The sequence below is a fragment of the Mesocricetus auratus genome, unplaced genomic scaffold, assembly GCF_017639785.1.
Source record: "Mesocricetus auratus isolate SY011 unplaced genomic scaffold, BCM_Maur_2.0 Super-Scaffold_100691, whole genome shotgun sequence".
NCBI classification, from domain to species: Eukaryota; Metazoa; Chordata; class Mammalia; order Rodentia; family Cricetidae; genus Mesocricetus; species Mesocricetus auratus.
The window spans coordinates 39,467,296-39,489,989 of NW_024429267.1; the positions used below are offsets into that span (position 1 = coordinate 39,467,296).

The following is a 22,694-nucleotide window of genomic DNA, read 5'->3' on the forward strand; positions in this document are numbered from 1 at the left end:
CAACAAAAATAAGCAAATGAACATAATCTTAACTTTCATTTTTGAGACATAGTTTGCTCTGTAGCTCACATTGGATTTGAACTTAAGACTGTCTTACAACTTCCTGAATGGTGGGATCACATGTGATATTATGTCTTGCTTACAATAACTTTTCTTTTGTTTTGTTTTCGAGACAGTGTTTCTCTGTGTAGCTTTGGAGCCTGTCCTGGAACTCACAGAGATCCACCTGCCTCTGTTTCCCTTGTGCTGGGATTAAAAACATGCGCCACCAGCACCCAGCCACAATAACTTTGAAGTAAAATATATATACAGCCTCATTTTATATGCAAGTGTATTTTTAACTCTTTAACTGAATGGGCACTATATCTTGCCATCTAAGCTGACAGTTAATGTCTAAGAAATTAACAAAAAGATTTGGTTTCTAAGAATGAAATTTTTGGCTATTATCAAATTAATCTAGTTATATAGATGTAAAATGGTTACTGCGCTATATGACTATTAGAATAAACAGTAAATGGTTAACTAAATGCTTAGGAAAAGAAAATAGTCTTGTTTTAAAAACTCCTCCAGTGTTGGCTTCAACACGGGCAACTTTCTATTATACTACCCATGGACCAATCTTCACTTTGCATAACTGGTAAAGTCCTTCCTTTGGTTCCCAAAGGATACCTCCCTGCCTTCACTATACTCTGTCTACATATCCTTTGAATACTATGGGCTCAGTAGGCATTCTACTTTCTTCTCATTGTATTTGTGAAGGGCTAGCAGGACAGTTAGCTATGGAGCAGGACAGTGCTACTAAAGCACATGGGTGTGAGAGCCAGGTAAGTAGGCTGTAGGGAATAGGTGAACAGGCTCCTTGGTCAAGGGCTAGGAATATTCAGAAGACCACGGTTATTCCAAGAATCTTTGTTCAAGATAGGATAGGCTGCAGGCTTGTGGCTGTGAGATACTCATTTCTGGGAGAGACTTTTGTATTAGTTACTTTTCTATTGCTGTGATATAAAACACCATGACCAGGGCAACTCACAGAAAGTTTATTTAGATTTATGGTTCCAGAGGAATAAGAGTCCATGATGGTAGAGTGGAGGCATGGTGGCTAGGGAAGGGGAGAATGAGTATCTTGAACCTCAAGCAGAAGTAGAGAGAGTAAACTAGAAATGATGAAAGGGTTTATACTCTTGAGGCTCACCTCCAATGACACACTTGCTCCAACAAGACTACACTTCTAAACCTTCCAAACAGCTTCATCAATTGGAGACTAAGTATATTCAAATACCCAAGACTATGGAGAACATCTCATTTAAACCACCACAGCTCTCTAGACATGGGGCCCCCAGCTCCATAACAGAGACAGTTTCTCCTTATCTGCCCATTTGAAACATTCCAAGAAAATTAATTCTTTTATAAATTGTTCTTATTTAAATAACCATCAGGCACTTATACAGTGAATGTCTGATTTTAAAAAAATTCTGAGGTTCTAATAAATTTAATTATAAAGACCTGTGTGTGTTACAAATCAGCCCTGTTTATTTAAAAACTTTTTTGACTCTTAACTGAGCTAACCCAGATGACCCTCCTACCCCAAACCTATCCCTGCTTTGCATTCTCTTGTCTTTCTTATCTATAGTCCATGTAGATCATGGTGCTTTCCTGGAATCTATAAAAATGTTCTTAGCTTTAATCTGGCAGATATTTTCTAACTGCTTATTAACTTTTCTGGTAGTAGTTGCTGAAAGCTATCTCAGGACGTGGTCATCTTTTTTATTTTTCTAGTTAGCACCTGTAATGCTTCCAAACCCTTTCTTTCGTCTCCTAGTCTCTAGAGTTTTGGTTTAACAAATTACTTCCAAATGCAGAGTTCATTCTTGCTAACTTTTATATTTAGATCTGTAGCTTTAGCATATTCAGGGAATTTTGCATCTTCAGTCTATCATCTAACACAACAGCTATCTCTCAGGGAAGTGAGTAAGGAAACCTAATACCCTAGAAAGAGAACTTCTAATCTAAATGTCCATTTACCTGAAGTTGGCTTATTTGATATGTTCTTCAAGATAATGTAAATAGAAACAGCATCATGCTATTAGTTAGAGGAATTGTTTCCTCACATGAACTCATTTTATGACTTCTGCTAAGTTCTTGTGGGACTACTTTCCTCATAGGTAAAACAGTACAGACAGGTAAGCTCTTATTTCTGCAATAGAGATTTGGTTGGAAACATCTCATCAAGTAAGTTTTGACATGGGGGAGAGGGTGAAGAAAGAAGAAGAAAACTTACTTTTCGTTTTTGTTTTCTAAATTTCTCTAGCTGTGATCTTTTTAACAAGTACTCAGTAGGGCCAGTTAGGGAAGAGAGTGGGACATGATTAGAATGTGCACTATTGCAAACAGGACGAGAGGAAGGTCTTTAAAGTAGATGTTGGATAAGTTGGTAGGAGTGGAAATCCATCATGAAGGAAAGGGAGGCCAGTGTAATCTAGCTACACTGTGAGCAGGCGAGAGATCAGGCTCATGCAGCAAACGGGTATTAGACAGTTTTAGAAAGTATCTCTGGGGCCTGACTCTGGAGGCACTGAAATACAAAGAGGAGAGAGTAGGGCTTTATCTCAAAGAATAAAAGTTTTCAAATTTTTAGAAATTATTCCTTCCACATGGAAGAATAAATGGGGTCTCAGGCATTCCTTGATCTCCTACTTGCTTCCACACGGCTGTCAGGCCACTATAACCTTCAGCCTCTTAAAGTACAGCCTTAGAAAAGTGATAAATTCTAAGGTCAGTATGGCCTACAAAATGAGTTCAAGGGCAGCCAGGGTTAAAAAAAAAGTTCTGTGAAGTAGGACCACTGCTCGATGTATTATGTTCAAATAATTCTTTTTCACAAGAAGACCAAAACCAAAACCTGTGCTTAAAGTCAGCAAAGAGGCGGTGAGAAGGGACAATGTTGGTACTGTTAGCAAAAGGCGATTATTCATTCAGAAGTTACATTACCTTTGCAATTTTCCCCATTTCATAAATATCTGCTTTCTGATCTTCAATGTCCATGAAAGCGGTTTCAACTCTGCTTAGGATCTGTTCATGGTTACTGCAGGTGTCTGGGAGTCCTTCAGGGAAGTAGAACTGTGGAATGTTTATGGACAACGGTGTAGTCACAACATCATTCACATGAGGAGTAGGGGAGACAGGCTGGGGACTACTTGGAAGGGCGGCTGCAGACGGAAGTGCTGTTGCAGGTTTCTTTTCTGGTTTATTTTGAATCTGGAAGAAAATGTGATTATAAGATACAAAAATTCTAAACAGTATATATTTTTCAAGGGTCCTCATCAGCAATAAGAAGTTGTGTATAAATACAAGAATGCACAAATAGTGACAGCAGAAATCAAGAGCTCACTTTAGAGTATTCCAGGGTAGTAAGCATGTTTCTAGGGAATGTTTCCATGTTAAAATTAACTTCTTACTTGTCATTACTTGTTCACATGGATTTATGGTTTAAAAATACTGCAGTACATTTTTCCATCTATCAGTTGGCAAGTAGTTCAAGATAATCAAAGAGCAATATCAGCTAATCAAAATCTTAAAGTATGTTCTTTTTGTTGTTAGAACAACCAATAAAATAAAATTCCCATTTGTTTTTGGACACGTTTCACACTACATCAAACAGGACAATAAACAGCAACTTCATAGAAAAAAATAAGAAAAAACTTTTATCTTTGCCTTTTAAAACCATTTCATACAAACTAACTACTTTTAGTACAGCTAGGTACATATACAAAAAAGTTACTGGAATGCTTAGAATAAGATTTTTTTGTTGGGTTTGTTTTTATTTTTCAAGACAGAGTTCCACTGTGTAGTCCTGGCTATCCTGGAACTCACTCTATAGTCTAGTTATCGCCAATGGCCTTCTGCTTCTTGGTGTCAACACCATCATTCTCTTAATCTTCAGCTAACTGCCTGCCCATAGGAGCCTCAGTTTCCACATGTTCATCCCCATCCTCCGCCTCGCCATCACCTTCTTCCTCTATACTGGCAGCCTCCCTCCCCATTTCCTCACTAGCATTCCCATTGGCAGGCACCTCTCTTCTATTCTCTGTTTCCTCCACAACTTCCTTCATCTCCTTCAGAACGTCTTTGGTTGTGGACTCAGAGCTGGTGCCCACGGCTGCATATCACACGGTGGGGCATGCTGGTGATCTGCTGTGGAGCTGAGTCCAGCAGGCAGAGAAGGTGGCTGCAGTGAGTCCGGAGCAGACCCGGGAACAATGCAAAGACAGCTTTTTCGAACAGCTAGTTAGTTTCTTTTTGAAAACTGTTTTTGGTCTTTGTGTAAATTTCTACCCCTCCTCCAAATGGAAGAAATGATAATTTATTTAAAACTATATATACAATCTCTGCATTGGTGGTATAGTGGTGACCATAGCTACCTTCCAAAATTAGGATTAGGATGTACCTCAGTGGGTAGAGGGCTTGACTGTTTACCATGCACAAGGTTCTGGGTTCGGTACCCAGAACTGCATAAAACCAGGTGTGGGTGGTTAACTTCTTTTAATTTTTTTTTGAGATAGGGTTTCAGTGTAGACTAGGCTGGCCTTGATCTCTATGTAGTCAAGGTTGACCTTGATCTCAGTATTCTCCTGCCCCTATCACCCAAGTGTTGGGATTACAGTAGTATGCTGTTATGTGCAGTTTTTTTTACACTTTTTTATTATATATTTAAATTAGAAACAAGCTTGCTTCCCATGTCAGTCCCAGCTCCCTCTCCCTTCCCTCCATGCCCCCTCCCTCCCCCAGTCTCCCCAGTCCCCGACCCAATCTCCATTCCATTCCCCAGGGTGGGTAAGGCCCTCCATAGGGGATCTCTAGAGTCTGTCATTTCGTTCCAGGGAGGGCCCAGGCCCTCCCCAAAGTGTCCAGATTGGGAAAGCATCCCTCATTGTGTGATGGGTCCCCAAAATCCATTTGTGGGCCAGGGATAAATACTGATCTACTACCCAAAAACCCCATAAATTGCCTGAGTCTCCTCACTGACACCCACATTCAGGGGGTCTGGATCAGTCCCATGTTGGCCTCTCAGCCATCAGTCTGGGGTCCAAGATCTCCCTCCTTGTTCAGGTCAGCTGTTTCTCTGGGATTCACCAGCCCAGTCTTGACCCTTTTCCTTATGTGCAGTTTTTAAAAAAAGATTTATTTTTAATGTGTATGAGTGTTTGCCTGCTTGGTGCTGTGGAGGTTAAAAGAGGGCTTCAGATCCACTAGGACTGGAGTTACAGATGGTTGTGAGCTGCCATGTGGATATTAGGAACCTAACCCATGTCCTCTGTAAGAGCAGCAAGTGTTCCTACTGCTGAGCCATCTTGCCAACCCCATATGCCCAGGTTTTTAGGAGTTTTACCAATAAAGATTAAATTCAATTCTGAGATTCATCCAAGAAAAAATAAAAAAGGTGCCTGGCATTGGTGGCTCGCATCTTTAATTCCAGCACTTTGGAGGTAGAGATAGGCAGATCTCTGAGTTCAAGGTCAGATTGGTCTACAGACCAAGTTCCAGGACAGCTAGAGAAAGTCTGTCTTGAAAAACCAAAATAAATAAATAAATAAATAAACAAGGATTTCATGAAGGCTTACAGGGTTCTAAATGAACAAGGATCACGAGCATGGCATTGTATTAGATGCTCTATCAAGTATGGAATACAGACACATTATTGAGTAGCTAGGTTTTGGGGTGCGTGCTAGAAGCCTCACCAGTACTGGTGGATGGCAGGTAGGTTCTCTGCCACTGAGCTGCCTCTCCTTTCTGAGCTACCTCCATTCAGAAGCTGTTACTTATTTATTTGTTTGTTTGTTTGTTTGTTTTTGTTTTTTTGAGACAGGGTTTCTCTGTGGCTTTGGAGGCTGTCCTGGAACTAGCTCTTGTAGACCAGGCTGGTCTCGAACTCACAGAGATCCACCTGCCTCTGCCCCGAGTGCTGGGATTAAAGGCGTGCACCACCAATGCCCAGTATGAAGCTGTTTTTTAATTTAGGGTGAACACAAAGTATTATTCAAATGTTCTTTCTTTTTAAAATTACTCTGCTATTCCTAATGTTTGTATAGTGATCCCATATAAAGTCAAAGTCAAGGAAGGAGCAGCAAGAAGGAAATCATGCCAATGAACATAAAAACCACAACAGTAAACAGTGATGGCTTACTAGTCTGTGACATCAGGAAAGTTACCTAATCCTTTAGAATTTCAGTAATAAGCAGAAATCACAGCCCCCATTCTTTTCAATATTGTGGGAACGAAAGGAAATAACAGAATGCAACATATATAAATGATTCCAACCAGTGCAGAGCACATGTTTGCCTTCATGAAAGGCAATGAGTGATAAAGCCAACAGTGGGTTGTCAAAAGACTATCAATGATGCAGAATTTGGCACAGTCTTTTAGATTTAATAATAAACAATCATGTCCACTTGTAAAGCAATCCAAAGTTTATAAACCTCTCTTGATTTAGCAAAATGATAATCTAGTCTGAACAAACATTTCTTTGCTTTAATGCTAAAACTGTAAATATCATTACACAGTCATATGAGTCAGCAGCACCAGAAAGTATTCTTAAAACAGGGCAGATCTTCAGAGGCTCTACCTAGATCCTGTGTATCAGTGTCGTGTCTGTTCTATTATTTTGCGCAGAAAGAGGTTTGTGAGACTGTAAGTATACAATCATCAAAATTCCATTTCTTTAAAATGTTTCCAACAGTATGATATCCAGAGGAGTGAGGTTTAATTTCAGGGCAGTTATGACATTAGAATTAAGATCACAGCTGCCACTGGGTATGGACACATGTTGAGGCCTAGAGCAAGACCTTCAATATTAACTGTGCATTTGTACTGGCAGATGAATACAGCATTCAGAGCAAATACTGGCTGTTAAAGTTAACTGAATGGGTAAACATTTGATGACCTACTATCATTCCCTTTTGTATATGTGTAGACTTCTTAATATCAAGTAAATTACTAATAAATGAGTATTAATTCATTGATTAATAAAGAAAAATAATATAAAATAATGCATTTATTCTGAACTTTCAGCTCTATCAATTTACCTGCAATTGTGATACTAGGAGACGCATGATTTAAGTCTTAAAGTAGTATAATAAAACTGACTTTATAAACATGGATAAAAAAACTTGTAATTGTTGCTTGATTTACTGGCCCTTGAGTCTGATATATTCTTATTTTAAATAAAGTTGTTTTGACCCAATATAGGACTAGTAATAAAAAAAGAATAAGTTGGAAAAGTATCTCAATTCTCTATTTCAGTTTTTCAGCATCAATGTAACATTACTTAGTTATTCTGAACAGTCGATATTGTCACTATAACAGTTCCAATATTTGACCATTTTTGAGACATGAAAAAAAACACAAACCCAAAGCCCCAAATCTGAAGTTTTTCTGGGACAGAATAACAATGAAATTATGGTTCCTTTATGGAATTTGGACGGCTAGCATTTGTATTGTACTCCATGTTAGGCAACTTGTAAGATGACAGAGACAAGAGCCCTAAGATCAGAAGCAATGAATCAGAGACTGTAGTCACTGCAGAGCAATCAGTCTCAGCTTGCTAGGGTAAGGCATTTGTTTAAAATTTAGAAAACATTGTTATGCTTCATTATCTACATATCCACAGTTATTGCAGACACACACTGTTGTCTCTATATAAAAATACATCAGGGAGCTGGCAAGATGGTTCGATAGATGAAGGCACTTGCCACATAAGCTTGGTGACCAGAGTTTGATCTTCAGGGCATACATAAAGGTGGAAGCAAGAATTGACTTTATAAAAAGTTGTTCTCTACATGTGTGCTGTGGCATGTTTGTTTAATACATCATTCACATACCTTAATAAAGCAAAACACTCATAATTCATAAATATTATCAGGATCCATATTCTTTTAGACAAACATTCATTATAACTATATCTTAATAAAATCTACTGATTTAAACTTACAAATGGTGTTTCTAGAGGAATCCTAGTTTTCTAGTATGCTTGGTAAATAACTGTTAAGTTGTATTTATTGTCTGAAAAACAGGATTCCCTCCCTTCAGCATAAAAATGTGAGTACTGTACTCCAGGTCCAGAAGCTCTATTTTTAAACCTGTTGGAATCCCTCTACAAATAGCTTTCTGCAAATAGCTGAATAGAGAACACAGAGATTAATTCCTTGTCCTAATATCGAGTACAAGTGAGTAATAAAATTATTTGTGTGTTAGTTTACTGTGTGGTTTTATTAGTAATTAAAATATTTAAAAGAAACACCCAAATTCCAAACCTGTGACTGCTGAAATGACTTCAGCCGCTTCTTAAACCGCGATGGGAGAACAAAATCACAGCCCCTTGCTAGGAAAGCTAATTCTCCCCTTAAATCCGGGTCCCTTCGCAAAGATGTTTCCTTGATCATCATCTTTGAAAAGTGAATGTTTACTCTCCAAGCGGTCAGTTCACTTCCGAAGACAGTGTCAATCTTGCCAGTAGAAAGGTATTTTTTTCTTCTTATCTCTCAGATAAACTAAGTTTAATCATTGTGTTCTCTCAGCCTCCTGGGACCACAGTCCATGCTTGTCCTGACATGCAGCTGGTTCCCAAATACAGCCTGTGACTCCCAATGCCTGCTCATAATATTCCAGTTAGAAACACAGCCTGCAAAAGGCCCACTGCTTCTTGTTGGTAGCGTTATGTGAAATTGGCCGGTACAAGTTTAGAATGCAGAGCCTTCTGGGAAAGAAAGTACCCACCACTCCTAGTACCACAATTAGAAACATTACAGCTGGACCTAAAAATAGCAACTTCTCAGATAATGCTAACTTCTGAAACTTAGTACCGAGGTGATAATTCACATACTTTATCCTCAAACCAGGGTGAAAAAGATTATGTGGAGCATTTTTGTCTTTTGCTACTTGATATTGTTTAAAACAAAACAAAATGAATTTCAAATTTGAAAGTATTATTTTAAGAATAGCATTTATTTATTATCTGAAGATGAAGCAAATATTTCATACCCCTAAATCTCTCCACTCAAAATATGACACAAATGGTCATTCTCAAATGATAATTTACAAAAATGTTTATTGTTTTAAAAAGCAGATTATTCTAGCTATTAAACATAACTTTTGAAGTGATTATGGATATAATTTAAAAATTTATCATCAAAAGTATTTTTTTTTGGTTTTACGAGACAGGGTTTCTCCATCAAAAGTATTTTTATGAAAGTGGAACAATTTAACATCCTAACAAAAACATATCAGATACATACGAATAAATGAAATTTAACCAAACAAGGGCACAAAAAATGATCAAAAAGCAATAAAAGTACATCCTGAGATTATGAGACTTTTCCTTTGAAGAACTTCAAAGAAATAAAAGTATTTCATCATTTTACAATATTAAATATTGTCCTCATTTTAATATTTATAATTATCAAAATATTCTCTTCTGCATACTTACATTTCACTATTTATTTTTAATTAATCTCACCAATCAGGATTTTTACTTGTAGCAAATATAAAACACTATAAAAACATCATAAAGGCCGGGCAGTGGTGGCGCACGCCTTTAATCCCAGCACTCAGAAGGTAGAGGCAAGTGAATCTGTGAGTTCGAGACCAGCCTGGTCTACAAGAGCTAGTTCCAGGACAACCTCGAAAAACTAAGAACCAAAAACCAAAAATATAAAGAGTAAAACTAAAAATGTGAGTGCATACATAAATGATAAATACATGTAAAAAACTAAAATATTTAAGATACACATTTCTGGGGCTGGAGCAATGGCTCAGAGGTTAAGAGCCCTGGCTGCCCTTCCAGAGGTCCTGAGTTCGATTTCTAGCACCCACAACCATCAATCGTGGGATCTGATGCCCTCTTCTAGCATAAAGTCAATAGAGCACTCATATACATGAAAAGAATCTTTAAAAAGATACACATTTCCATATGCAAACGTAGCTTATGCTTCTCTACTGACTATCAGACTTAATTGCATTCAGGTGAAAGAGTTAATAATTTGTAAAATTTTATGAACTAATTATTATCCAGCGGTGTCTAAATTCTCCAGGACAGTTCAATTTTAAGCTGCTCACTCACTTAAATATTTTTATGATCATATGTACCAGATGCTGAATTTGATGTGAGGTCAGAGCTGGTAATGAAGGAGCTTCTTAGTTCTCTCACTTTGTTTCCTAAGACAGTGTGAATTGGAATAAAGGACAAGAAATATTTACATATTTCATTTACTTCTTGTATGTTTCTGAAGTTTTAAGGTTAGAACAATGTTTAAAAGTTCAAATGCTCTCAGTTCCTGAGAGTAACATGTGTAAAAAGTAAAAAAAAAAGTTATATATATATATAAAGTTCAAATGCTGGTAAGTGTGGTGCCAAATGCCTTTAAACTCAGTAGCTGGTGAGGCAGAAAGATGCCTCTGTGAGTTCTGGGCCAACCAGGACTACATGATGAGACCCTATCTAAAGCCCGCCCACAAAAATAAAAAAAAAGAAAGAAAAAAGAAAAGAAAAGAAAAAAAGGTATATGTAGCTTAAAGTTCCCAAGGAAAAGTTATTCTGTTGTTCTTAGGGAAACATTTCTGTACGTTTTCTGATGATGAAATAAGCTCCAGGTTTTCATTAATAAAACTTTTCCTAGCTGGATTTTGGAGACACACACCTTTAATCTCAACACTCTAGCATTCGGGAGGCAGAGGCAGGTGGATCTCTGTGAATTAGAAGCCAGCCTGGTCTACAGAGTGAGTCCCAGGACAGGCTCCAAAGCAATACAGAGCAACCCTGTCTCAAAAAATTAACCAACCAACCAACCAACCAACCAACCACAACAAAAACTGTTTTCCAAAAAATAAGGATCAGAGGTCATGCCCCTTAAGGGCATAGAAAAGAGCTGGTCTGTGGCAATACGTTATTGACACAGAGAGACTAGCATGATGCTATTTTCTTTTTAACTTATTTATGTTTGCGTGGAATTTGGCTGCTTGGTCTTAGTAAGAATTTGAGAATCTGACTTACCAGGAATGCATCTGGACTACAGCACCTGAGAACAATGTTTTTAGAGAGGCCTCTTCTTTACTGGGAAAGACCAATCACAAGCAGACTTCAATGATCTTTTCTCATCATAAGGATCCTGTCTAAAGATACAGGCAGTCCTATCTGTACTATGTGCTTACTGTGAGTCTCCAGGGCAACAATCAAGCCATCTTGACTACAGGATACAAGACGTTAGTGCTTTCTGACCCGAGGATGACTGAGATTTTTCAGCTGTTATTTTGAGATCTGGCTGCCAAGACTGGGGTTCCTTCCCTGTGAACCACTCTTCTTGAATAAGCATTCTCGGGTAAGAGAGATAATTTTGTGATTGGCTTCTTTCACTTTACATCTTTGCAAGGCTTCCCATGTAGTAGCATGTATCAGTACTTCATTCCTTTTTATGGTTAAATAACAGACAATTGGACATTTAGGTCATTTCTACTTTTGGGCTATTATAAATACTGTGGTAGTGAACATTCATGTAGCAAGAGAGACAATCTCAAGTTCAGAAAGATCATTTCTCTTATCCCAAAATGGTTGCTCCAGATGCAGTGATTCTCAACTTGTGGGTCATGATACCTTTGGGGGTTGAATGACCCTTTCATAGGACTTATCTAAGACCATCGGAAAACACAGATATTTATATGACAATTCATAGTAGTAGCAAAATTACAGGTATGAAAATAACTTCATGGTTGGGGGGTCACCACAACATGAGGAACTGTATGAAAGGGTCTCAGTGTTGGGAAGGCTGAGAACCACTAGAAGAAGATATATGGAAGGACAAATTCCTGAGGAGGAGCCTTGTGGGTTCCCTGACAGAGGCATATGCAGGAGAGGATGGTCTTGTTGCTAAGACCCTAAAAATAAAGCACTTCTTTTGAGATAGCCTCCACTATGTCAATAAAAAAAAAGAAATCTCGATTCCTATGTCAGAAAAGGATATATGGAACCCAGGAGAGCAGTTCCAAGTTTAGAGGAACAAGCTGTGCATCAAAGGAAGGTGTGACTTGTAAGGAATAAGAGAATAGAATTGTATGTGAGGCCCAACACATTCCCTCCTATAGAATTCATTCTGTAAGGCTTAGTCTGAAACTCAGAATTGTTTTAAAAACAATTTTCTAAATCTTATAATTCTCTGACCTCCCTTTGAAAAGGAAGACAGTGATATATAACCTTAATTATCCCTGGAAAGAGTCAGCTCTGGGCAATGTTTTAAGAGTGGGTTGCTTAAAAAATATGAAGATTGACTGAAAAACTAAATCACTTATTTTTAATTATGTATTAATGCCAAACAATATTATATATAAAATGTGCTATGCTGAGGACTGCAGTTGTGGTTTAGTGGTAGAGGGCTTATCTAGAAGGAACAAAGCCCTGGACTAGAAAATTCCTGGTACTGGAAAATGAACACACACACACACACACACACACACACACACACACACACACACACACACACCAAAACAAAAACAAAAAAAGAACAAACAAAACAAAAACAAATACCCTCTCAACACTGATATGGTGTTTGTTGCCTATCACCAATATTTTATGCCAAAGTCAAGTCCTTATTCTGTACACATGGGGAAAGTACAGTCATTCACCAGCCTCAGCTGAATGTAGTTATGGAGGCCAAGATAACACCAGCCAAGGACTTCCAGTTAGGAAGGCCAGTTTGTACAAATCTGAGAAAGAGAAACACAATACTGCAAGACCAGGAAATCAGCTTAGTTGTTTGAGGATCCATCCATGTTGTGGTGTTGGAAGCAATTGCAGAAAGACAGCAGAGAGTAGTACAAAAGGATTTTGCTTAGAAGACATCAGAGGAAAGAGTGACATAGCAGAGAGGAGGTTGTGGTGTATCAGGACTATGTGGGGAAAAATTAAACATTAAATCAACCTGGACATGGTAGGACACACAGCTACTAGGAGGCTGAAGCAGAGGACCACGTGAGGCCTGCCTGTGAAGGTTTCCATTTCATTCATACATTAAACAGATACAGGAACGAATGAAGGAGATGGAGAAGAGAAAATACGATTAAACAAACTAACGACCACCCCCCCAGGACCTCACTATATAACTCTGGCTGGTCTGGAACTTGCTATGTAGACCAGGATGGCCTTGAATTAATAGAGACCTGGCTGTCTCTATCGAAAGAGTGCTGGGATTAAAGCACCACCACATACAGCCTGGGATTTGTTTATGGGTGTATGAGCACATTATGAGTAGCTACAGCACAGCAAAAATGTTTCTCTTTTACCCATCAACTATTAACTGCACATGAATACTCAGGGTGTAATATGATCTTAGGAATTTGGAATGGGAGTTAAATTCACATGTGTCAAGACAGAAGGCTGGAATTGGTGGTCAAAGAATGTGCTAATAATAGCAAGCATTACAATGTGAGACAGCTGATGGAGCGATATGGATGCCAAAGCACTGTGGTCTTTAAAAGTAGATCTGTGAGAGGAGACTGCATCCTCACTCTTAGCCAAAAATCATTATTGTTTTCTTGGAATCTGAGGGAAAATAGAAGGACTTTGATTCAAAGATCAGAATCTGACTTGCAATTTTTATGAAGTAGGGAGACTTAAGGTATAGAATAATCTTGTAATAGGTTGATATAGGTAGTTTTACGTAATGTCTTAAGATGGTCATATTAGGAGAGATTTTTTTAGGAGTTTAGGCCTAATTATATTACTAGAATCTTTTGAAATATTTTGAAAAAATTACTTTTTTTGTTTTTCTTTTTCTAAAAGGATTCCAAGAAAAAATTTAAAACACTACAGGAATATACAAAGTCTCTAAAAACAAGTTGAACATTGTTAATAAATACCTCAAATGTCTATTGAGCTGTGCAGGTCAGATTTTGCCAACTTCACACAAACTAGAGACACTTGTTATGAGGGACACTGAGTTGAGAATTGCTTCCATCAGATTGGCTTGTAGGCAAGCCTGTAGGGCATTTTCTTGATTAATGGCCCACTGTGGGCAGTGCCATCCTTGGGCAGGTGTTCCTGGGTTGTACATGACAGGTTGAGCAAGCCCTGGAAAGCATGTCAGTAGGCAGCATTCCTCTGTGGCCTCTGCTTCAGTGCCCCCTCCAGGTTCTGGTTTGGGCTCCTTCCCTGAGTCCTTTAATGATGGATTCTGGCATATAAGATGTAAAAATTCCTTTCCTTCCCTGGGTGGTTTTACTCAGTGTCTTATTACAGCAACAGAAACCAAACAAGCACATGTGTGCTCACTTAGTGTCTGCTACTGATCTAGGTGTTGGCATACAGTGGTAACTAAACAAAACTAGTGTACCAGCTATAAATAATCTTTACCACAGTACTGAAATCTGTGCCTGGCAACATGCTGACAATAGTTTCAAATGATAAAACCAAGTGCTAAAAGATATTAAGATTTTAGCTTGTCCTCCCCCCTTTTCCTTTTGGTGCTAGGAATGGGCACACTAAACAACTATCGAGCAACCTCCTTAGCCCAATTGTACTTTCTAATCTAGGCGTGTTGTCAGGTTTCATTAGATTTATGGTTTTGACACTTTTACTAAAAGTACTTTTTAAATGTCTAATGGTACACTGGTTGTATAGCAAAAATCTATGGGCAGTTTTTGTTATTGATCTTTAATGATGTTTTCAGGACAGGACACTGAGCCTTATCAAAATTCTGCTTTTTGATTTAGTATGAAATATCATCTAGATAGAAGTCGGCAAACTATTTCTATAAATGCCCATGTAGTAAATAAGTACTTTAGGCTTTAGGACCTCTATCATAACTACTCAGATTAGCAGGTAGAACACAAAAGCAGCCATAGATCATTTAATGAGCAGGTGTGGGTATGGTCCTGGCAGCAGCAGGGTGGATTTGGCTCAAGGGCCTTAGACTGCTGACCTTGGTCTAGGCCAATATCCAATTTCTGAATATCCTCTTAGTATTTTCTTTTTGGCTTCCTCTCACAACAGCAGCTTAGTTTTCATTTTTATCTGGTCAACACATACTGCCTACTCTTGGGAAATTATTTTGAATACATATTAAAATATTAATGTATCATCATCAGTGCCATTAAAAAATACCATACCCATTAATTAAAATGTATTCGGTACCTGGTAGTTTTTCAGCTAAAACAATAAAAACAACAACAAAAAGGACATAATTTAAAAATAGTTCTTAAAAGAAATAATAAGCCAACTGTGGTGGCACATGTCTATAATCTTAATACTTAGGAGACTAAAACATGAGCATGGCAAGTTCCAGATAAGACTGAGACACAGCAAGACTGTCTTGATACAAAACAAGGGCTCAAAATATAGCTTATCAGTAAAGAGTCTGCCTAACTTATGCAAGAAAATAAATAAGTAGACCAACAAAACAAAACAGAGAAAAAACTTACAGCAGTAGAGAAACAATCTCAGAATAGTAGAAACTCTGGAAAAAGGAGAAACTAGTGAGGAGGGGTAACTGATGGGTTTCACTGCATCTAAGATAACTTTGAAAGATCAAGATGCTAATGAAAACACTAAGCAGCCGAGCCTTATGACAGACCTAAAACTCTGCTATCTGGAACTGGTGAAAGAGGGCTGCAAGTACAAGGCCTGCATGGGCAACAGAAACCAAACAATAACAAAAACGAGCAACCAAACCAAACCAAACTGTTCAGTTGGAACTTCCAGCTTGTCCCATTCCAGTTTCTCTCTCCAAACCCAGCCACCCAGAGTCTCCAAACAAAGGAAAGGTACCAAAATGCCCATACTTGGTGGCTACTGTGATTCCTCCCTTGAAGTTGCCTACACCTAAGTCCCCACCTAAAGTGCTCAGTTTTTGACCATACTTGGGCACAAACCCAGCTTATGGCACACATATCATCACCCCTGGCCTACAACCTGTAAAATCCCCTGCTTTTGTTTGCGGGCATAGTTTCTCCAGCCTTGATCTCTGGGACTGGAGAACTTGCCTGGGAGTTGCTTTGCTCAAATAAACCTGTCATGGTACTTTTTCAATTTGGCTTGATCTGGCTTACTACAGTGATGGAGAAACCTGGGGGAGGGTGCAGAAAAACCCATCACAAACCCAAACCACTAATTCAAAAATCTGAAACAAATATTGTAAAAGACTGATAATCGACAAATCTAAGTGGTGCTTTCTATGTAACTCACCACACTTTTCTATTTGCTTTAACAAGAGCTGGAAAATTATAGTCCATGGGCTTAATCTGCCTTAGTGCCTGCTTTTCTAAGTGTTGGCTCTAAGAATAGTCTAGCATTTTCTGTATGGGGTATGTGTGTATATGTAGTACTTGCTTGTGTATATGCATGGATGTAGGGGCATGTTTTCATGTGAGCATATTTGGAGGCCACAGGAGGATGACAAGTGTTTTACTCTATAACTCTCCCTCTTTATTCTCTAGAGACAGTGTCTCTCACAGACCTTAAGCTCACCATTTTGATGAGGCTGGCAGGCTAGTTAGCTAGCTCCCAGGATCTGCTGGTCTTTACCCCTCAACACTATGGTTATAGACATACCCTGTCATGCCAGGCTTTTTATGCAGGTGCTAGAGATTTGAATTGAGGTTCTCATGCTTGCACAGGAAACACTCTTACCAACTGAACCATTTCCCCAGATCCTAGTTTAACATTTTTAAAGGACATTTAAGCTCTCTCTCTCTCTCTCTCTCTCTCTCTCTCTCTCTCTCTCTCTCATGAGCGTGCAAAAAGTAACACTAATTATATGACATACCAAGCCTAAAACATTTACTATCTGCATTTCATAGAAAAAGTCAGCCAATTCCTGTCTTAGCACAATTCACAGGAAAAAGATTAAATAAGGACAAATCACCAAAGCAAGAAGATACGACCTCTTGCAGAAAGCCATCTTCCTGTATGAAACATCTCATATTATTTGCCTCTTTAAAGTAACTTTCATTAACATTTTCAACTTCTATTAAGCAGGAATATTAAATTTTATTCTCTTTTGATATAGGAACTTATTTAAAAGAATATTGGGAGATGATATTTTAAATTACATTTTGATTTCAGTTGACATTTGTAAATAAAACACCTATTTTTTTTCTACCCTAAAATTTGGGTCAGATTCTTGCTCAGTTCTGCACACAGATATGTAAGTCATTTAAAGAATGTCTGTCTGAAGCTGCTAATCCTTTCCCACCCACAATATACCAAGTAAGAGTAACTAAGACTAGATGTGGTATCTGGACGTCTCCAGTCTTTGCTCTAAACTCAAAAGAACTGATTCCACCTTGCTTTTCTTTCCTGCGATCACCTTGCACGCCAGGAGGAAATGATCTGGTAGCTAAACATTCCAAGAACTGGAACCACACCCACAGACAACAGCAACTTTCCTTGTGACCAAAAAGCACAGCTTACCATCTAGAGATAGTGATCAACCTGATCACCGATTACCCAAGACTGCTTGCTTTGCTCAGCTACGCAAACCCTTTAACCTTTGTCTCTGTTCCCTTTCTAAAAGTTTAAAAGCTTGCTGATGACAGGTCACTGCCTTCTTCTGGTATGGTCACGGTGCTTTTATAAAACTTTTTTCCTGCCTCCACCACTGTTATCTCTTGGATAGACCAGGTCCCTTGAGACTCTGAATTGGGCTTTTTCTCTAAAACTAACATTACCAACGTTTGTGAATCAATAAATGTGATCCAGAGTGTCCATAAATGTTCAATGAACACCTGAGCAAAATCATCATTTAATAACTAAGTATGTACTACACTGTTTTAAAATTTAATGTTTCTGGCAACTAAAAACATGCACAGAACAATGGTCATAAATGTGTACCAGGTAGAAATTATTCACCTGATCTCAATTCACCTTTTTTGTTCTGTCAAATAATCTCCCTCATGCCCCACTGCTGTTGGATATTACATGATAGGCAAGTGTTCTTTATCACTGAGCTATATCCCTAGCTCTTGTCTTCTTGAGATGAGGTCTTTTAGAGAGATCAGGTTAGTCTTTCACTCACTATAAATCCCGCATTGGCCTTGAACTCATGGTTCCCCTCAATTATGAGATTACAGAACTGGACCACAACGCCAAGAGTAAATGAAGTTTTAAAGGTTATATATTGGGCTGGATAGATGGCTCAGTAATTAAGAATGCATATACTTTCCCAAAGGACTCACGTTTGGTGCCCAGCATTGACATCGGGCAGCTTACAACTGCCTGTAACTCCAACTCCAAGCGAGTCAACAGTTTCTTCTGGCTTCTCAGGTGCTGTACTCACATGTACATACACATACATCTAAAATTAAAATCTTGCCGAGTATTGTGGCAGTCTGTAATCCTAGCACTCATAGGGCAGAGGCAGGTAGAATCTGAGTTCCAGGCCAGCTAAGGCTAAATAATGAGACCTTGTCTTAAAAACGAACAAAAAATTAAAAATCCTTTAAAAATTATGTGTTATTATTGGGTACATCTTTCCATGATGTGTCTGTGTGGGCATGTGTGCAGGTGTCAGAGGACAAGTTGTGGAGTTAGTTCTCTCCTTTCCCTGGGTCCCAAGGATTGAAATAAACCTTGCATGGAAAGTGCCTTGACTCTTTGACCCCCATCTTGCCCTCAAACAAAAATTTTGATGAGGCTAAAATAATATTTAGCATTTATTTATTTATTTTTCAGGACAGGGTTTCATTATTTATCTCTGGAACTCATTATGTAGACCGGGCTGGCCTTGAACTCACAGAGTTCACCAGACTGTGCCTCCTGAGTGCTGGGATTAAAGGCATGAGCCACTATGCCTTTATTTTTTAACTTTGCCACATAAGTTCTATCTCTAAAATTTAACTTTTAAAAATTATGTAATTTTTAGGAATATATAAATGGCATAAATAACATGAGAAACTACTTACTAGATCTCTACCACCCAGAGTAGAAAGATGACATTCCAGAAACTACTGAGGTCTTCTGCCCATTTTCCCTGGTTGTACCTTTTCCCCTTCTTCATGGCTATTTTTCTGAACATTGTATTTGTTGTATTCCTGCATTTCCTCCTATATTTAATACAAATTTTTACATTTCAAAATAATTCATATATTTTATAACTTACTTTTATTGATTTGGCTTTCTATCTGTGAATGAATACATGCTGACATAACGGTGGATATTAGGTTTAGCAAATAGTTGATGCTTTTTTATGTGCCATTGACTTTTGGTCAGGAGCAGTAGATTGTGACTCAAATTGAAGTCTATCATATTTGGGACAGATAGTTAAAAACACCATTCTTTATTTTTCTTCTTAGTGAACTCACAGGCTACTTATTCTATATATTCCAGGTTGTGCAATGGGACAACATCAAGAACACGGAAGCTTCATCAAACTGAGTCCTTAAATGGGGTGGCAAATATTCCCTTGCTAACCCCGGGACATTCTGAGAAAGAACAACCTTGCTTCACTGACACATCTACGTAAATGGTTAGATAATTGTCTTTCTTCAAGTATTCACAATCAGTAAACTAAGTAGGGGGGAAGTCTTTCATTCTAGATTGTTACACAGAGAAACAAACCTCACATACACATGCTTTCTTTGAAGGCCTGCTGTAATGACAGCACTTTGTTTACTCGCTTAAATACTGTTCAGGAACAGTTTTGTCTCATCAGCTAGATTTTTCAGCTCTTTAACAAGCAGGCTTTAGCGGGGCAGTGGTGGCACACATCTTTAACCCTAGCACTCAGGAGGCAGAGGCAGGTGGATCTCTGTGAGTTCAAGGCAAGTTCCAGGATAGCTAAGGCTGCACAGAGAAACCCTGTCTCTCAGAAAACAAAAAACAAAACAAAACAAAAAAATCAAACTCTCTTGTCTTATACCCTCACAGAATAATGCACATATGTGAAGGCCTGATTTCTTGGTTACCTGGGAAAGATGAGGATTAATATTAAGTTATTTACTCTGTGTAAGTGTCATATTTCACTGCTCATGTTTTACATGGGTATATTAATTCTTTATATATATGGATAGATACTAAGTGACTTTCTTTTAGTCAGAGAACCTAGAAGGAAGATGAAGTGCATGGATCGACAAATGAAAGCAATCTGCTTAATTCAAGTCCTTTGCTTCTTCTCGACTGAACTGAGATCATTCCTAACACAGAACTTAAAATGGCTAACAAAATAAGTTTCTGTTGATACACTTTACAAACAATAAAACATGCATTTGGAGAATTCTCAGCACTCACGATTTTTGGATCTTACCTTGATCACCTCTGGCGTCTGCTGAATCAAAACAACTGAAGCACTATCTTTGGCTTTCTCGCAAACAGAGCTCCTACAGACTGATGGACTGGCCTGGGAGGAAGTTGTCAAAGTTTCCCGTAGAATCTGCATCATTTCCTTTTCCTGTGATAGACTCCCTCTGCCTGATTTGCATTCAACTAGTTCTTGAGCAAAGTCTTCAATACTTTCCAGAATTCGAAGTAAGAGGGCTCGATCCTCTTCTTCTATTTTGTGTCCATTGTTTTCAATAATCCTTGTTAGACAGGAAGGTGAGACTTTTTCTGCAGGTGAAGTGACTATAGGTTTAGGCTCAGGATCTTCATGGATCTGACCAGTTAAATGACTATGACTATTTAGAGGACTGATGCTTTTACCCTTGGCAAGTGGTTCTCCAAGAGAGGTCTCCATCTTCTGTGAAAATGATTCCAAATCCATCAACAGCTTGTCTATCTCCTCTTGACTATTAGGATTCATAAAGTGTCTCTGCTCTTTTACTTCTGTGGTAGGAACTTCTAATTTAGATTCTGCCTTAGGTGGATGAACGATCATTGGCTTTTCAAATATCTTACCAATTTCATTTTGCACTGAGGCAGGGCATTTTTTAAGATAAGTATCATGGTCTGAAAATTCTTTATGTTCATTTACCTTTAGCAGACCCTGACCTTGTCCATTCTCTGTTTTCTGTCCTTTATCTAATAATGACTTCTTTCCATCCAATTCTTCTTCAATATAGAGAGTTTCCATTAAGTTATCAGAAGAAACATTCTCTAAAGAATTCATAGCTAATGATGGTGATTGAAGCTGCACAGGTTTTAGAGTTCCAGGATTGTTAACCTCCAAGTTACATAAGGATTTTGTGTTGTTTGGAGTGGCTTTTACAGTGTCTGTCTGTTTAAAATTATGCTTGTTATCTTGCAATTCAACAGTCTGAAACTGTCCAGAGTCAATGGCTGAGAGGTGGACAACATCCTCATATTTAGGGGGTTGTTCAGTCCCATAAATGGGGGAGAATGGAGTCAGTTGTAAGTTAGGTATATTACTGACAAGTTCCGCTAAATCTACGGCCTCGTTATTCCCAGACTGCATAAATTCAAATGGTAACTTTCTCAGGTAGTATGCAAGCCTGGTCATTACATTCATATAGACAGTTTCAGAGTTAGAAATTGCATCATTGCCACTGCCTCCTGACTTTTTCTTTATGCACTGTTTTATGATGTCTGTACATTTTTTCAAATCTTCAGAGCATTTCAGTAAGATATCTAAGCACATTTTTATGTCAGTCCCAGAAGAAAAATTATCTATATTATGTTTTTCCAAAATTTGAGTAACTAGGTCTTCCTCAGAAAAGTTCTGAAGAAGCATGGAAGTCAGGTTTGTATCAAGTGAATTTCTATGAGATAAAGATTTTTCCTCAACTGAGGAACTCCGGAGTAAGCCAAAGGATGGAGAGGTCCCATCATTATTATAATGGCCACAGAGCAAGTCAAAATCAACTGACCTCCTATTAAACGAGTCAGATTTAACTTTCCTTCCTTTTTTGTAAGCTGCATGGTTTGAGTTTCTGAGTCTTTCAAGGGAAAATTCTTTTATTTTCCCACTGGCAAAACTGATTGCTTCTCCTGCAATGTCCTTTAAGTTGAAGGTATTCTGAGATGTGGATGTTCTCTTTGCTCTGGGTATGCCTGTGAGGGCCTGATGGTGATAGTCTTCAGCTGACGGGAGCCCATTTTCATGGGGCAAAAACACTGAATTCAGATCCACATCTTTGAACTGAGACACAGGGATATGCAAGAGATCTGCACAAACACTATGATGCACCACAATGCAGTCTACTCCATGTGTGAAGGTGTGGCAAGTTCCAGTGCAATAATGTATAGCTTGTTCAAAACGCCGGTCTATCAGCACACTGCTATAATGGTTCACGGTGCTGACCACAAGTCTGTAAGTTGCTGCCATAATATCAAATTCACTTAGTGGTAGGGCTTGGAACTTTACAGACTTTGTTTCAAGAAAATTTTCTTGAAATTATACTTTGCTGAAAAATATTTAATGACAATGTTCAGTGGCTTCTTGTAAAATATAGTAACTTTTTTCATGAAGGGAAATCTTTAAATTTGAGGTTTGGTAACTATCAGTATACAGTAGCTGCTGCACATGTATGCTTATATTAGCAAGTCTAATAATTTAAATATTATACATTTTAGTTTTATTTAGTATTTATTTAATTTTATGAAAGAATATCTTCTTTTAGTTGTTCAGTGGTTCTATATTATGAAAATCTGTTGCCATAAACTGTTATATAAATCTCAATTGGTGGTACAGGAGTATTGTGATAACTGAGTCCCCCAAAGCCTTAAGTGATCCATTTTTTTCTGCGAACGACAGAGAAACCTAGAA

General features: G+C 38.2%; 1 protein-coding gene and 1 pseudogene across 6 annotated transcripts in view; both read right to left on the bottom strand.

The window, feature by feature from the left end:
- Ppp2r3a (protein phosphatase 2 regulatory subunit B''alpha) overlaps positions 1–22,694 on the bottom strand; it is a 138,824-nt gene that overhangs the window by 73,502 nt on the left and 42,628 nt on the right. For 4 of the 6 annotated variants that reach the window (XM_040740037.1, XM_040740035.1, XM_040740038.1 and 1 more), the window contains 2 exons: positions 20,277–22,688; positions 2,989–3,255 (listed from right to left, as the gene is read on the bottom strand). In XM_040740037.1, coding sequence (XP_040595971.1) covers positions 2,989–3,255; positions 20,277–22,253 — 2,244 coding nt within the window. In that variant the 5' untranslated portion in view covers positions 22,254–22,688. Of the gene's footprint in view, positions 1–2,988; positions 3,256–8,306; positions 8,894–20,276; positions 22,689–22,694 lie in introns of those variants that run through there. The other 2 variants (XM_040740039.1, XM_040740040.1) reach the window with 2 other exon arrangements.
- Positions 3,262–4,163, bottom strand: LOC110341239 (annotated as a pseudogene).